General features: G+C 46.0%; 1 protein-coding gene across 1 annotated transcript; it reads left to right on the top strand.

Annotated features, from left to right (window-relative positions):
• The first annotated feature begins 4,558 nt into the window (after positions 1–4,558).
• On the top strand, positions 4,559–16,331 carry LOC8034847. The gene is made up of 6 exons (XM_029994905.3): positions 4,559–4,870; positions 5,521–5,570; positions 5,665–5,715; positions 7,329–7,358; positions 15,152–15,208; positions 16,196–16,331. Exons 1-6 carry the CDS (start codon positions 4,768–4,770, stop codon positions 16,241–16,243), a joined length of 339 nt encoding a protein of 112 aa, XP_029850765.1. The 5' UTR covers positions 4,559–4,767; the 3' UTR covers positions 16,244–16,331.

The following is a 16,331-nucleotide window of genomic DNA, read 5'->3' as shown; positions in this document are numbered from 1 at the left end:
AACCATGCAGTTTCAATTAATTTATTTCAACACAAATATTTGGACTCCCCGCGTAAGAAACTGCCACAGACAGCTTGATAGTGCCTATGATTCATAAAATGTGACACCGAAAAGAATCCTTCTGCATCAAAATCACCCGAGTGCAGCCGGTTGTCGACTTCGAATATGGAGTTACTTTCAGTAGATGGCGACGTCAAAATGTGCAATGCGCATCGTTTGGAATCGGTGAACAGCTTTCTACAAAGGTCCATTGGGTGGCGCCTGGCGTTCGACTTCAGCCTAACTTATCAAAGATCATTTCTTTGGCGCTCTTCAATTTCATTCCGCAAATTTTACGGAAAATGGATATCAGACTTTATTTAAAGACTGGCATTCACTTATCTCACCATCCTCATACCTTGAGAACGTCGTAAGCAAATGTCCATATAACAAAACGTTTATTTCATAAGGCCAATATTTTGAAATGCTGTAAATGAGTACTTTAGTTTAAAAAAAAAAAATTTTCCAGTCAGCCTAGGCTGGTCTATCAAAATATTTCTCGATCGCTTAACTTCTTTAAATAAAACAGGCCGAGACAATATCACATTTTTATATTATCTACGTGATTATATTAAACTTTTCTAGATATTATAAAAGACATTTCCAGTCTCGAAGTTAGAAAAGGTTGGTGTACGGAAACCAAACATCGAACAGTAAACTTGTCAGTTCATTTGTTCTTGGTGATTCAGCAGATTGTTAATCATGTTGTCGACCTGATTTTTCACTAAGCACTGATTCAATATAGTCTGTTGCAATTTCAATATATGACTTGAGCGCGAGCTATCTGCCTCCGTACCGCTCGGTGCACGCACAGCCAAAGCACGGCGGCGGGCAACGAGCGCACGCTGCAGGCGGAGCTTGTCCTGCTCTTTATTTTTTTTTCTTCTTGAAATTAGTGTCCGCGGGTACGGCTGTGGACAATGGTAATTCCCCTTTGCATCAGCGCAATTTTTTCACCGCCGAACCTGACCGCAAATAATGATGGACGGAATCAGACGCATATAAAGTTAGTAAAAAAAAGATCGCAATTTAGGCTCGAAACCACTTCGTGGTTTGCCAAGTGGCTCAATACTATTGTTTCCTTCGCTGTGTGCTACTAGAAAAAAATTCATATCGCAAAATTAATCGAAAGTGGCATGAAACAGCATCACACTCGCGTATACGTTGAAACCGAAACCGACCGAATTGAAGCAACCTAATGGCGCCGAGTGCGTCAGCGCCCTCTACCCGCCGGTCAGGCAACACTTCATTCCTACCACAATCAATAAGGGCGTGGCTTGTAGCTGAGAAGTTCTATGCGAGGATAACGTCATGGCTGCAGTGAGATAAACGACAAAACAATGGCGATGAGAGTCAGTGCCAATGGTTATAAAGACGGAAACTACGCCTAGCGGATGAGTCAGACTCAGATACGTTAGCAGTGCGGATAAATCCCCCTTCCCAGGGTGTGCCAACAAGCTTTAACTTTTAGAGCGCAGCTCTTAGGGGCCCGTTTCCAGCTTGAGCGGCGTCGCCGTCGCCGTCGTCGTCGGCGTCGCCGTCGGCGTCGGCGTAACCGGGGGGGCGGGGGGGGGGGGGGGTGACGTGACCCCCGAGGTGACGTGACCCCCCCCCCCCCCTCGAGGTCACGTGACACCCCCGAGGCCACGTGACCCCCCCCCCCCCCCCCGAGGTCACGTGACCCCCCCCTCCCCCGAGATCACGTGCCCCCCTCAGTACCCTTCCCTATACTCCTCCTCAAGTGCTGCGCTCCAATTCGGCGTTACAGGGATTTGTAAACGGCTTTCATTTTTTTCTAACGTTTTCACTGATCATTGAAATAGATGCACCAGTGTCGATTAATGCCGTGAATCTCACCTTCTTGATGATAATGTCTAGCAAGTTTGAAGATGAAAATGATGGCGGGGGATGTTGATTTGATGTAGAAGCAGCTGTACTCCATCGAGCTGCCGCTTTTAGTTTTCCCCGTGAATGAATGACTTAGGAAAGGTCTGGTCGAACCGGAATGGTGATGATGAGCGATAGACAGGTGACGGGGTCCTGCTGCGGCGACCACGGTTGGCGGGGGACGCTGAACGTCGTGGCGGGCTGAATCTGGCGGGGTACCTCGTGTCCCGAGCGCCGCGATCTTGGATGTCGCAACAGTTTTCGTTGATGTCATATGAAGTTGGCGGTCCTGACGCGTAGACAAGTCGAGATGTATCCCACTGGCGACGGTTACAGTAGCGTGCAGCATGTCCCTGGATGTCACGATAGAAACAAATATGACGCCAAGTGGGTTGTAGATACTGCTGGTGCCAACCGCGATCCCCGTTGTTATTACGCTGAGTAGGATATCTTGGCGGTTCGACAGGCTGTTTGAAAGAATTCTGGTGGTAACGTGCGGGTGAGGCAGCGCACACTGTTTCTGTGAGGATTGGAGTCGATGCCGATTATTCCTCGCGAATGAGCTGCCCGAGGCTGTCTTTGGTCGTGGTTTGCTGCTGAGACGCGAGAGGAAGCTGAGCCGACGGCAACAGGAGCCCTCACAAAAACAGGTCTAATCATTCTTTTTAATTTTTTTCGTCTCCTTACTGAATTTCCAGGATCCTACTGAATTCCTTTATAATAATAGTACATTTATTTTTTCCAACAAAAACAGTGTTGAAAAGGTGACACAGGAAAAATAATCGCACTTTGTTTTGATTATTCTCAAAAAACCTTCAAAAGAAAAAATAAGATTTTTTTTGTAAACTTATTTATGAAAATATTAAAAAAAAAGTTATAATAACGTTTTTCTGTAGATTATACTTATATTCTAAAAAAATTCAAAAGAAAAAATAATGAATTTGTAGTGTGTAAGTTAGCTCCATCTAGGGCAGCTATGGGCAATAGTTGTCTTGGAATGCAAGGCTGACAGATGAACGACATGGCTCTTTGCCACGTGCCTCGGCACGCTTCGCTCTTTGCCACGTGCCGTCTGCACGAGGACTGCCAGGATGTCGTGATCGGTTGTAACGCATTTAGATTGTTGAAGGATTAATAAAAGGGGCAGCGCTCGGGGAGCGCGGAGGGATTTTGCCTGAACCGGCACCTCGACGGGATGTCTCCTTGATCGGACCTATTGACGGTCGATGTCCCAAATCGGAGACACCGGGCCGTTCCACGGAATAGAACCACACTTGACAACTCGGTGAGCGGTGCCTTACCGGCCACCCTTCGTCATTCGTAGTCAGCTCAGCATAGACTCTAGATCAAGTATGAGACAACGGTCGCACGCACGCACGCACGCACGCACGCACGCACGCACGCACGCACGCACGCACGAACACGCACAAACACACACACACACACAAACACACACACACACACACACACACACGCACACACACACACACACACACACACACACACACACACACACACATATATATATATATATATATATATATATATATATATAGGCAAAAGTAGGGTGCGCAGACACGGCAACCGGGGGATGATAAAAAAAAATCATTTAATGGCGAAAACGTCACACAACTAAAAAGCGTATACACTTGAAAATGACGGAATAAAAGTCGAAGTTAAACACAAGAACTTACAAAAACAAAAATTGCTGTATGAAAAAGAGAATAAGGAATTAAAAAAAAAAGAAAAAAAGAAAGGGGCCTGACGTTCGTCGACGTTTCGACAGTGGCACTGTCTTCATTTTCCTATTTTCATTTAACAATTTATTTTCGTAAATTCTTGTTTAAATTTGACTTTTACTCTGTCATTTTAAAATGTACTGTCCGCGTATCTAGAAAGGTCCTGTGTCTAGCCTTGATTGTTCTTGGAAACTAATACATCTTTTTGTTCGGCACTTCAATCTTTTTTCTTGTAACGTTTTTCGCCAGTAAACTAGATTTGTTTATCCTCCCACGATTGCCGTGTACACACACACACACACACACACACACACGCACACACACACGCACACACACACACACACACACACACACACACATATATATATATAAAACTGAGAAGAAAAAAACCCTTAGTGAAAACAGCAACAACGGACGATTTAATCTTCGACGGTTCGGCCGGAGTCCGGCCTTCGTCAGGAAGATATATATATATATATATATATATATATATGTGTGTGTGTGTGCAAAAATGAAGAGCCGCCTCGGAAAACACAACACAGAGAGTTTCCGACAGTTTCGCCAGGGGCTTGACACACACACGCACATACACGCGCGCGCACACACACACACACACACACACACACACGCACGCGCGCACACACACACATATAAATATATATATTCAGGATGATCTTTACGGGAAAAGTTTGATTGCAGACCCGAGCATCACGCATTAGCGATTATACGAATATGCCCCCCAGTAAACGGTCATTCGTATTGCAACCGTCCACAGTATTGTCATGTAGCCTCGGTTTTCACTCCTGGTGCAGACTGCTGCGCGTGGGCACAATCAGCCGTCAGGGCCGCGATTTAGGATTTCCTTTCATCTCCGACGGTGTTTGCTAAGTGCAGCCTCGAGAGCGAGCAGTTTCTCGGTTGAAAGCAATACGTAAATCAGACTGCGTCGCTGGGTCGCATGGTTTTTCCGCTCTGAAGAGGAGACGATAACACGCGGCGATAAAGGTGTGCAACGGTCGCCCATTCTCCTACATATACCGGCGTCGTCGGGGCTCGCAGTCCATCGTAACACGCCGGGAAATTTCGCGAGCCACTTTGAGTCATGATGCTGAGAGGAATCGGGTGCGCGGCTGTGCTGGTGGCATGCATCGTGCTGGTCCAGGCCCGAACTCCGCAGGAAACAGCCAGGCTGTTTGAGCAAATGGGTGAGCGACATTTTTTTACTTAGTTGCGAAAATTCTAATATGTACAGATATCAGGTCAACCATATAACATATAATCTTACCAAAATTCTTGTGTGGACATTTCTTCGCGTTCTTTCTCATTCTTTCTTGCTTTAGTTTTAGTAATAATATTAAAAAAATGCACGTGACAAATGGCTTTGTACCAATGAAGGACAGAATGTTGTGGTAAATGCGCAGTCGTTTATTTTTTCTATAGTATAATTCACATCGCGTGTCGCTTTACTTTGTCACCAGTTACATAGGGCTTTAGTTACCCAAATTACAGTTATTGAGTTTGTTATTACTGCTGAGTGCATGGTTAAATTACGAATGCGTGCACCTCTTTTTCTGATGACATTGGCGCGCGTTTGCGAACTTCCCGATTGTAAGAAGAAATAAGCTTAGGCTTTCTTTCGTTCATTCTCTTTGAAAACGTGAGTATACCTTGCCGACTTTTTGTTGTGTGGAATACCATAACATAAGTGGAAACTATTGTCCGAACGACTTCGTGAACATCAACTCCTGGCAATTTGAATGCTTAGAGCAATCACTTTAATGTGTTCGCGAAACATTTCTAATATATCCTAATTATTGTAATAAAAGTTGTGTCTTCACACCATTTATTATTTCAGAGCAAACATGCTTTACAGAAGCCCGCTTCACGCAAGAGGAAATTACAACGGTGAGCTAACCGACAAACGTGTACCTTAAAATCTAGATTATACATTTTTTTTTTCTCTGCTGTGAATATATGTATACTTATTTTGAATACACAGATTGTAAACGTTCGCAAAGAAGCTACCGCAGAAGTGGGATCCCAGAATGTGGTAAGCTATATATGATCACGTTTCATTTGGGTTCTTAGGTCGTGTCGCGGTGTAAAATTCTGTGAAACTATTTTAGAGCATTTTCTATCGCGAAATATTCCGAACTGCATTTGTGATTAATTATAAACATCAAGGCTTGCGTGTACCAGGCCTTACACGTATGCGGACGAGATAATTGTACGGACGATTTCGTTAATCTACGAATTTGGGACAGCTGACATTGGTGGAGATATATCTGTATCGGAAATAAAATATAAAATTGACTGAGGCAAAAAAAAAATGGTTATAGGAACGGAAGTCTCTTTTGCTTAAAATGTCACGAATTGGCCGCTTACACATCAAGGCGACCCCAAGCGGCGAAAACTCAGACTGGTATTCCGATACCTCACCTGCCTCATCCGCCACTCATCTGTCCCACGTTTTTGATTGAAATAAGCGTCACGTCACTTCGTACTGCGCATTGTTCTCAAGACTGTCTTGTGCGCAGCGGCGTTGCAGTGCCGCTACAAAACGCCTGCCTATTTCAGGCAGAGTAAGAACTGATCAATCGCGCAAGAGGCAAGAAAGGTATACACCGCAACACCACAAGCCAATCGCAGTTCGAGGTTTCGCCGCTGCGTGAGGCGGGCGCCTGTGAATAAGCAGAACTCTTCTCGTAAGCGTGCCGCCGTCGCCGAGAAGTGCTAGTAGATTTCTGTAATACGTTGGGGTTGGATTGCGGTTGCGAAAGGCGAAGAGAGCTTATCGTCTGTCGGCGCTTATATCTCGCGGCAAGCGGTTGGCAAACAAACAGTCGTATACGTATGCCGGTATGCTTCGGAAGAGGAGTGGCGCCCAAGCATATCACTGTGCGCGTTTATGGTTTCACCTCGTAGATACATTGTAATCGCCTTGCCAACTGGTTACAGACACCGACATCTTGAGAAACGCGGGGCAAGGCGGGTTCCGAGCATTCTATCCGCAGCCAATGGGATCGGGGTATTAGCCGATAAGAAGGACCAAAGAACCAATCAGAAAGCGCGAACATACTGGGCCACGCTCCGCATGTCTTAAACTCTCGGTGACTATATGTAACCAAACATGAAATACAGAGACACATATTCCAGGCGTAAGGGCAGGGTGCATTCACGGTGGTTGATTAATTTAGTCGCTGACATCACACGCGTAGAAAGGTACGGCGAACACCGTGACATTGCGCTTTTGTCACTGCCTGATCTCCACACCAAAATTTTTTTAAGTGCCTGTATAAGAGACGTATGTCGCAAAACAAACTTCCCTTAAAAAACAAAGAACATGTAGCGCGCTAAGTACGACTTTAAATGCGACTCGCAACGTAAATATTGTACTTTTTTTTTTAATTCGGGGAAAGTTTATTTTAAGACGTACGTGCCCTATCCGAACATAGAAAAATTGTTTTTGGGGCGGTCCAGTGACTCTTAATAATATTAATAAATGATTTAGATATCAACATTTTTCCTACCTCGGCAATGCACCCTCTGAAATCTGAAAATTTGGAGTAGTTATAACTCCTTTCAGCTGATCAATCGTTCAAATATTTCTTCGCGAAACATGGTTTTAGCTGAGCTTCACTGATAAGCATTTTTCTCTTTCAGAACCGAGTTGTGGATTTCTTGGAAGTCATTGTAAGTTTCTTTTGTTTGTTTTTTTATGAACAGGATCGAATGCGGAAATCTGTCTTTTTATTAAAATTTGTATAGTAAAAATTGATTTGCTCTTCATCGCCATAAAACAGATAATTTTAAGTTGAGAAACGAAATAACTATACATCCTTTTATTTTAACGGGGACATTTAGCAAACCATTACCGTGTTCCGCGCGCCCCGCGGTCACTGTATCACCCCGTGCGCGCGCTTTTAGGGACTGTGCAACGATAGAGCGCAAGTTCGTCTACTTCCTTTGCAGAGGTTGTGGTGACGTCAGAACAACGCAGAGCTTTGATTGGCTTTAATTGGAGGATAGTGGGTAGACCTCCGAGCAGGCTGTCTCGAGGTCCACCCACTATGTTTCCATCGGAGTCAATCGGAGCTCGGCTTCTTTGTGACTTCGTAAGAAGTCACAAAGACTTGCGCCCCGCATTGCTATATTACCCAAGCATCAAGGAGAATGCAGGGATTGGGGTTCCACGCGCCACACGTGCACGCCATCCCAGTATAAAATATTCAAAGTAAATAACCACAATAAAGCGTTGACGAACGCGTGTGCAAGATGCCACTACTGCTGAGGCCAGCACGTGTGGCGCGTGGAACACCAATCCCTGCATTCTCCTTGATGCTTGGGTAATTCAGCAATTGGTCTATTGGCGGCATATAAACTGCTGTTGGGGTCCTATGTTGCGCTTTTTAGACTCCCACGGCGACTAGAGCGAAGGAAGTGGCGTCAACAGCGGAGCAAACACAGATTGGATGTTGATTGGTGAGAGACACTGATGACGAATTTCCGCAGAAGGAAACAAAGCACCTTTTTTTGTTTTCTTCTGCGGAAATTGGTCATCGGCGACTCTCTCAACATCCAACCTGCGTTTGCTGCGTTGTTGACGTCACTTCCTTCTCCCTAGTCGCCGTGGGAGTCCAAAAAGCGCAACATCGGGCCCCAGGTCACGTGGCCACTTGTTCTGGCTGCGAGTTGAGGGGGTGAACGCTGCTCGTTTTTCTTTATTTTTTTCTGGAACTTCTATTGCGTGTGGTGAAAAACGAACAGGTATTTTACAGGTCATTAACGCCAGGGACCCGTTCTAAGCGGTATTTGCGCAAAGTGCAAAAATTGTTGCATCGCTCTTTAAAAGTATGCTTCAAAGGCTCCGCTAGTGTGATATATACTCGGAACACGGTAGCGGTTTGTTAAAGTCCCTACTGTAAACATTGCCGTATAAATGTTAATAAGGCAGAAGAATTAGTCGAACCGGTTATCTACCAATCACCGCGATCTAAAGGAGCTTGGCAAATTACCATACCTAAAAATTAGGTCTCTCATATGACATTAAGCACGACGTTTCCCAGGCTTGTTGCGTCTTGCTCAGTGCCGCAATCGTCTGCTTCCTGCGCAGAGGTTGTGGTGACGTCAGAACGACGCCGAGTTCTGATTGGCCTTGGTTGGAAGGATAGTGGGTAGGGGGTCCACTCAGTTCATCCCAAGATACTTCATCCCAGGACACTTCATCCCAGACATTTTATACCAAAGGTGTTTCATCCCAAGACGTTTGATCCCAAGATGTTTCATCCCATGAACATTACATGCCAGGATATTTCATACTTTAGAGTGGCTCTGCCACAATTCATCCCCGGATACGTCATCCCAGGAATGTTCATCCCGTTCACTTCATACCAAAGTCATTTCATCCCAAGATGTTTCATTCCAAGACGTTCCATGCCAGTGGCATTAAATACCAAGGCATTTCATACCAGAATGATTCGGGGCACCCACGAGTTGCTGAGCTCGAGCAAGAAGAAATCTCAAGGTCGCATTTCACCGGCTGCAGCACTTAAATGAACGTCACTTTGGGGCGTGCATAGGAGTGCCCACAGACAACTCGGTACTGGACTTCAGCAAAAATCGGGCCATTCCCACTTAGAGCCCTTTCTTCTCTTTTTGTATTCTTCCCTCTCATTCATTCACTTACTTCAATCCCTATTTGCAGTGCTGCTGCAATGGTCAGATTTACTAAAGAAAGCTGTATACTGCAACAAACCGCAATACTGGGGATTGATGTCACTTGAAAACCGGCCGAAAGGTATCGTTCCAAGACAGCATTCACCAGAAATATGAAAAATCAATACGTTTATTTTGCAATGACCCACCCATAAGAGCAAAACCTTAACAAGAGGACAAAGTTCGGGCTAATACGCTCTTCAGAGCAAACAATTCTGGCTAATAAACTCAAGAATCGCTAAGTACATAGCACGAGCACGCATTGAGAAAGCTGTCTGCGTTTCTGTTGTTATAGTCATCCAGGATCCGGCATAGACGCTTGTTAGACTGCTCGTACTCCTTCTTCGTGTACAGCGGTGGCTTATGACCCACGTCCAGCTGGATGGCTATCGCGTTCACACGGACTTGTTCAGAGAGAAGCGCATCCAGCAACTTGAATACTGTAGGATGGGATGCACCGATAGAATTTTGGAATACCCGGTGCCAGCTTTCAACGCTATTGTTGGTTCTGGGAAGGCTGACCTCTGTCACGCGCTTGCAATTCCACATAGATATTGGGAACCTTGGGTCCTTGTGGGGTCAACCGACCCAGGTATTCTCAAAGTAGTCTAGGAACTCTTGGTGCTGTTCCGTGCGTCCAAACAAGTCCAGCAGCTGTCTTGCGAGCATGCGATATCTGTCGCAGACGTCGAAAACATCGCAGAAGCACAGTGCGATGAATTTCTTCACGATGAGGTGGTAGCTGGAATCATCAATGAATCGCGTGTGCATGCCCAGCTCCTGAATTCGGTGCCAGATGGTTTGCGCGAAATGAAATAAGCATCCATGCACATCGACGTCAGGAATGCATTCCCGAAAAGCAGTCTCTTCAGCCTTTTCGAAGTCCATCACTATTGTGTGCACCTGTCGTGGGGTTAAAGTGGCATCGTCAATAGCCTCAAGTAGCATGAGCGTTGCTCTTTGTACGTCGCTTCGCGCTTGTTCGGCAAGAGACAGTATACAAGGGGAAGCACCCTGCCATTGTAGAGTCCATGAACAACCCAAAGCTGGTAAAACATCTCTGGTGCTACTTTAATTGTGCCGTCACACAACCAGGTTTCGCAGGTGTTTAAACGGCACAGGTCCGTGTTACAGGCGAAAATTATTATTCTTTCCGAGTCACTACAGCCTGTGTCCCCTGCGAGAAATACTTCAGCTGACGCTGTTCTTGTCATGCGCAGGTGTTCAGGTACAATTATGTCGTCGATTCGGTGGGGAATTTGAGCTGCGCCATGGGCTTCGCGTCGAACTCTGTTCACCTTCCTTTCCAGTGATGACAGCTTTGGGAGCTTCGCGATAGTCGCCGGTCTTGCCCCTTGTAGGCACGCGGTGACGACGTTCCGAGGGGTGTCGTGGGAACGCTTGGCTGCAGTTTTGATCTCATTTTGTAAACGCGCCGCAGCGACATTTTTCGGACTCGGTAGATGGCAAGTATGGCCTTGTGTAACAGTGGTCGTCTCACCTGCAGTAACAGCTCGTCCCCGGCAACCCTCCTAGAATTTCTCGCATCTCCATGCCGTCTTCTCGTCATTGGTCCTGTGCTTGGTGTACATGTAACCTTCGAAGCAGAGCTTCGGCGATCCTCGACGAAAAGCCACAAAGGTGGCCATGTTCTATAAACAAACTCGATGACAATTAATGAGTCGGGCCGGGTGGACTGTTCGACTGATGGAAGCTCGATGCCAAGTGCAGGACGGTCTTACGTGGCACGGGTGACAATAGAAGAAAGACGAAGTGCATGTGTCGGCTCCGCGCGTGCGAAACCGATTTTATAACTTCTTCTTTTAGGCAGAACACTTTGTGGTATAAAATATCCAGGTATGAAATGTCCTTGGTATGAAGAGTCTTGGGATGAGACGTCTCGGGATAGAACGTTTCCGGTATGAAGTGTCCGGGATAAACAGTCCTGGGATGAACTGACTTGGGATGAAGTGAGTAGCCCTTGAATCGGCTGAACCGTGTGGACTATTCTGGTATCAAATGTCGTGGTATGAATTGTCCATGGGATGAACTGTCTTGGGGTGAAACATCCTGGGATGAAATGACTTTGGTATGATGTGTCTGGGATGAACTGTCCTGGGATGAAGCGACTTGGGATGAAGTGTGGTAGAGCCAGTGGGTAGACCTCAATGCTGGATGCCTTGAGGTCTGCCCACTATTTTTTGCCATCAGTCAATAAGAGCTCGGCGCTCTGAGAGCATCGCAACCCCTGTGCAAGAAGCAGACAAACTTGCGATCCATATAGATATCTCCGGTCTTAGCATTCGCCACATCCCGGCGTAACTGATTCAGTGATTGGCTCTGTGAGTGTTCTGCGGGGAAAGTAGACACACGAGCGTTTCTTTACAGTGAGCAACACATAAAAATGTAGACTAACTCGAGATTTCTGCAGTTTCTAGCAAGCTCCATGTCGCAGTATAGCACAGTCAGTGGGTTTTTTTCCCTGCGTTTTGATTACCTCTAATATTTGAGGTATACAATAATGGACCTTTTTGGAAATGCCAGCGTAACCAGTGAGCGCTCAGAGGCATTATTGAAACTGCGAAGGTTTCGCGCTCTTTAGCCAAGCGAGTCTAGCCTAGTCGAGCTTTTGCTTGCTAGGTGGTGCAAACTAGCGCGTGAACTGCAGCACAATTTTTAATCCATTGATGCATCCAGGCAAGCTAACTGTCTTCAAATGTTGTTAGACCAAGTTGCGTTGTTTTTAATTGGAGAAGGATAATAAAATGTACGAACTGGCTCAGCTAATTAACGTAGCAAAAAAAAAAAAAAAACATGTTAGATACGTGGGTGATATACCTCGATCTTTTGACGCGTGGCCCACGCGCGATGGCCCATTAAAAAAAAAATAAAAATGGTGGCCCATACAGAACGATGGTCCGTCAAAAAAGTGAAAGCCGCTTACAACTCCCTGTAACGCCGAATTAGAGCGCAGCTCTTGAGGAGGAGGAGGGAAGGGCACTGGGGGGTTAAACTAACCAGGGGGGGTCACGTGACCTTGGGGGGTCACGTGACCCCCAATGCCGATGATGTCATCACTGACGTCAGTGATGACGTCATCAGTGACGATGACGATGCGGGTACCGATGACTCATTAGTGAAGTCACTGATGACTTCACCAGTGATGATGACGATGACGATGCGAATGTCGGTGACGTTATCAGTGACGTCACTGATGACGTCATCAGTGATGATGACGATGCGGATGCCGATGACGACATCAGTGACGTCGCTGATGACGTCATCAGTGATGATGACGATGACGATGTGGATGTCGGTAACGTCATCAGTGATGATGTCGATGACGATGCGGATGCCGGTGACGTCATCAGTGATGATGACGATGACGATGTGGATGCCGGTGACGTCATCAGTGATGATGACGATGACGATGTGGATGCCGGTGACGTCATCAGTGATGATGACGATGACGATGTGGATGCCGGTGACGTCATCAGTTATGATGACGATGACGATGTGGATGCCGGTGACGTCATCAGTGGTGATGACGATGTGGATGCCGGTGACATCATCAGTGATGATGACGATGACGATGTGGATGCCGGTGACGTCATCAGTGACGATGACGTTATCGGGGGGTCACGTGACCTCAAGGAGGGGGTCACGTGACTTCGGGGGGTCACGTGACCTCGGGGGGGTCACGTGCCCCCACGAGGTCACGTGATCCCGGTGGGGAGCTCGCGCGGTGCATTATGGGACATTTCCCATGCTGCACCGCGAGGTTACGCCGACGGCGACGGCGACGCCGCTCAAGCCGGAAACGGGCCCCTAAGAGCTGCGCTCTAAAAAGGGCAGTGTGGACAGTCGTGCTGTGACTGAAGGTTTCTCATCTCATGTGGGCAACGCAGCGCAGCACAGGACGCTGCAAAGATTGCCGTCTGCCGTACACAGGGACCCGACTGGAACGTTGGTAACGTGGATCTCGCAGGTAGAACAGTGGTAGCAGCAGACGACAGAGCAGCGACCCTCACTGTTCCCATAATGCCTCACGCTCGGCACTTGAGGGAGCGCGCTACTTTCCAGAAACAGTCCATTGACAACATATCTTATTCCAGTATTTTTATAATTCTCCCGGCAGTTTTTACCATGCACTTTTCTCACAAAGATGGCTAAACCGGTATTACCTTTTGATTGAATTACTTTACAAACTACTTATAAAAAAAAAAAACTAACCTTGTTGCTTTTTCTCAAAATTGTAGGAATTCGCAAATAATTAGATGTTTGTTACTTTAAATCAAGTGTAATGGGAACAACTGAGGAAGGAGCCCACCATTCTACGGGCCCGATATGTAATTGAAATTCCCACAAACAAATAACGTTAGAAACTCAACCAACACACAATCACACTGTAATATAACGCCTTTGGACGCTTCCTTTAAAATGAACATGACGTTGATTCATTTTTTTTGGTCTACTAACAACTAACAGAAGAGAGCGACGAACTAAATTTTACTGCCTGGCTTGCGCCCCTGGCGAGCACATATTATACACACAAATAGTTTTATTGAAAGCTATTAATAAACAAACAAGCAAAGTGATGAATTCCGGCGATCGCCTGTTCGTTTTAACTCTATAGCTAGCTGTACGTGCACTTTGGGACGTGAATTAGAAAACCATAACAAAATTGCTGGTACCGTAAGGGGGGGCTAAAATTGCCTTTGTTGACTTTATCCAAAGGGAATGCACGTTTCATATGACCTATCTCTTGACAATGTGAGCAACTTGCCGCATTTCATGAATTGAGATAATTCGCGCATAGAGATATCATGCGTACGGCAATGTATAGACTTAGAAAGCTTCATCTTGAAAGAAGCTGAGAAAAATCTAGTTCTAGCAGGGCGTATACAACAGCCTATCTTTTAAACTGTGTTCAGAACTATTCTGAGACGATTTGCGAATGGTATATACCCTGAGGAGGCTCTGCGTGCTCGCGGTTGGAGGTTTCTTTTATAGCTCAAAAGGATATTCTTTGTCTTTGGGAAGAATTAAATGATGATTTCGTGACACCACATCATAATGCGTCAATCGGTTTCAACAGTTTATGATGTATCGTAGGGTTCCTTTTGGTGCAATATCAAAACATAGCTTAACACACGCCGAAGACACTTAAGACTGCTTACGAGTAGGAATGTGAAAGCATTCCTACACGCAGCGGATTCCTACAAGTAGCGCGCCACGTCTTCCTTTTTCACACTACGCTCCTACGGGGACATCACGCTCCCCTACTGCGCAGGCGCGGCGCCCCCGCCGGCTCCACGGCTTCCGTGACGACGCATCTGCCTTGCTGCGCTTTTCTTTGTGTTTTATTTCGGAGGCACGTCCACTTTGACCTCGTGCGGCCCCGCCGGCTTCCGTGACGGAGCATCTGCGTTGCTGTGCTTTTCTTTGTTTTATTTGTGAGGCGCGTCCGCTTTGACCTTGAGTGGCGCGTGCTTGATGACGTATTTTTACGTCCATCTTTCGGGCAGAGCGCCCACTCCATTTCGCGTCATAAAGCAAGTAAAGCTTTCGCCTTTGAAAAAAAAAAACAAGAAACAAACAAACAGAAACACATTGTCGTTTTATTTTGGGAGCTGATTAAACTTAACTGACAGAAGCCGTCTTTTAACTTTTCTGCGAGTTATATAGTGTGCTATATTGTGGCAGATATAGCGGCCAGTGGCGTCATTTTCTAATTAGGTTTTCTCCTGCTTGCTTTGTTCTCTATCCAGGACCAGAAGGCACCCAACCTCGCCACAAGTATTAGGTCCAAGTGGGACGCGTTTAATGTGAGTAGTATCTGCTTACATATATACTCACTTTACTTCGGTTGGTGACTCTAATTGGTGAATCATTAAAAAAAAAAAACGTATAGAAGGTACAAGCCACTATCTTTTAACGCAGCATATACAAAATGAGTGTACACCAGCGGTATGCTATTTGCGAAACCCGAGAAGGGTGGCCCCTAAAGCCGCGTTCGCGCTGCTAATACCATCATACAAAAGACAGTCTGCAGGAAGTATCTGAGGCGTGTTTGTTCCTTCTATGACGTCACATTGGTCGTAGAAAATCTCCCTGCAGACATGTTCATTCATCTGTTAAAATCAAGCCCGCTTAATTCGAACATGCCTGAGGCGTCTCCGCAGATAATTCTGCCATTATGTCTGCAGAGAAACTCCGTTTCCTTTCTGTGGTATAGTGTGACAGCGGCGTTGAGGTCATAAAACAATGTAAGATAGGGAACCATCATCATCGTTTATTTGTTCGAATGTACGGAAAACCTCAGAAGCAGAAAAAAGGTATACGTAATACTGAAGCATTGATATAAAAAGATAAGCAAAACAACTCCAAGAAAAAGAAAAACACTATGCGGAGCGCAAGTTCGTCTACTTCTTTTGCAGGGGTTGTGGATACGTCAGAACGCCGAGCTCTGATTGGCTCTGATTGAAAGATAGTGGGTAGACCTCAAAGCATGCTGCCTCGAGGTTTACCCACTATCCTTCAATCATAGGCAATATCAAAGCTCGGCGTTCTGACGTTACCGTAACCCCCGCAAAAAGAAGCAGACGAACTTGCCCTCCGCATAATTGCCACACCACCGATAGACGGAAGGTTTATCGCCTTGTCAAGGAACGCGTCGTTTGACGAGGGTGTGCACGTGTGCGTCAAGCTTAGTTTTTTTTTTTTTTTCGGAGAAGTTGTGTTTTTTGAAGAGCGGTAAAATGAAGATACAACTAAAAACACTCCCGTGTTTATTTCTTTTTTTTTTTCTTCAGGTGTGTACTAGCAGAGAAGCTGAAAAGTTGCTGAGGCCAGCGTCTTGATGTGTGACATCGCCGGCATTTTGATGTCCTTGGCTGAAACTCAAAGCGCGTACTTCTACGCAATAAAACAGACCAAAAGAAACCAAAA

The sequence above is a fragment of the Ixodes scapularis genome, unplaced genomic scaffold (assembly GCF_016920785.2).
Source record: "Ixodes scapularis isolate PalLabHiFi unplaced genomic scaffold, ASM1692078v2 PGA_scaffold1__304_contigs__length_218370807, whole genome shotgun sequence".
Taxonomy (NCBI): Eukaryota; Metazoa; Arthropoda; class Arachnida; order Ixodida; family Ixodidae; genus Ixodes; species Ixodes scapularis.
This window is presented reverse-complemented; position numbering and strand designations above follow the sequence as displayed.

Excerpts from the sequence above, each read along its gene's own strand:
- LOC8034847 (XM_029994905.3), top strand. The coding sequence starts at position 4,768 with ATGATGCTGAGAGGAATCGGGTGCGCGGCTGTGCTGGTGGCATGCATC. Across the intron at positions 4,871-5,520 it reads CAGGCTGTTTGAGCAAATGG|AGCAAACATGCTTTACAGAA; the intron begins GTGAGCGACATT and ends TTATTATTTCAG. Across the intron at positions 5,571-5,664 it reads CGCAAGAGGAAATTACAACG|ATTGTAAACGTTCGCAAAGA; the intron begins GTGAGCTAACCG and ends TTGAATACACAG.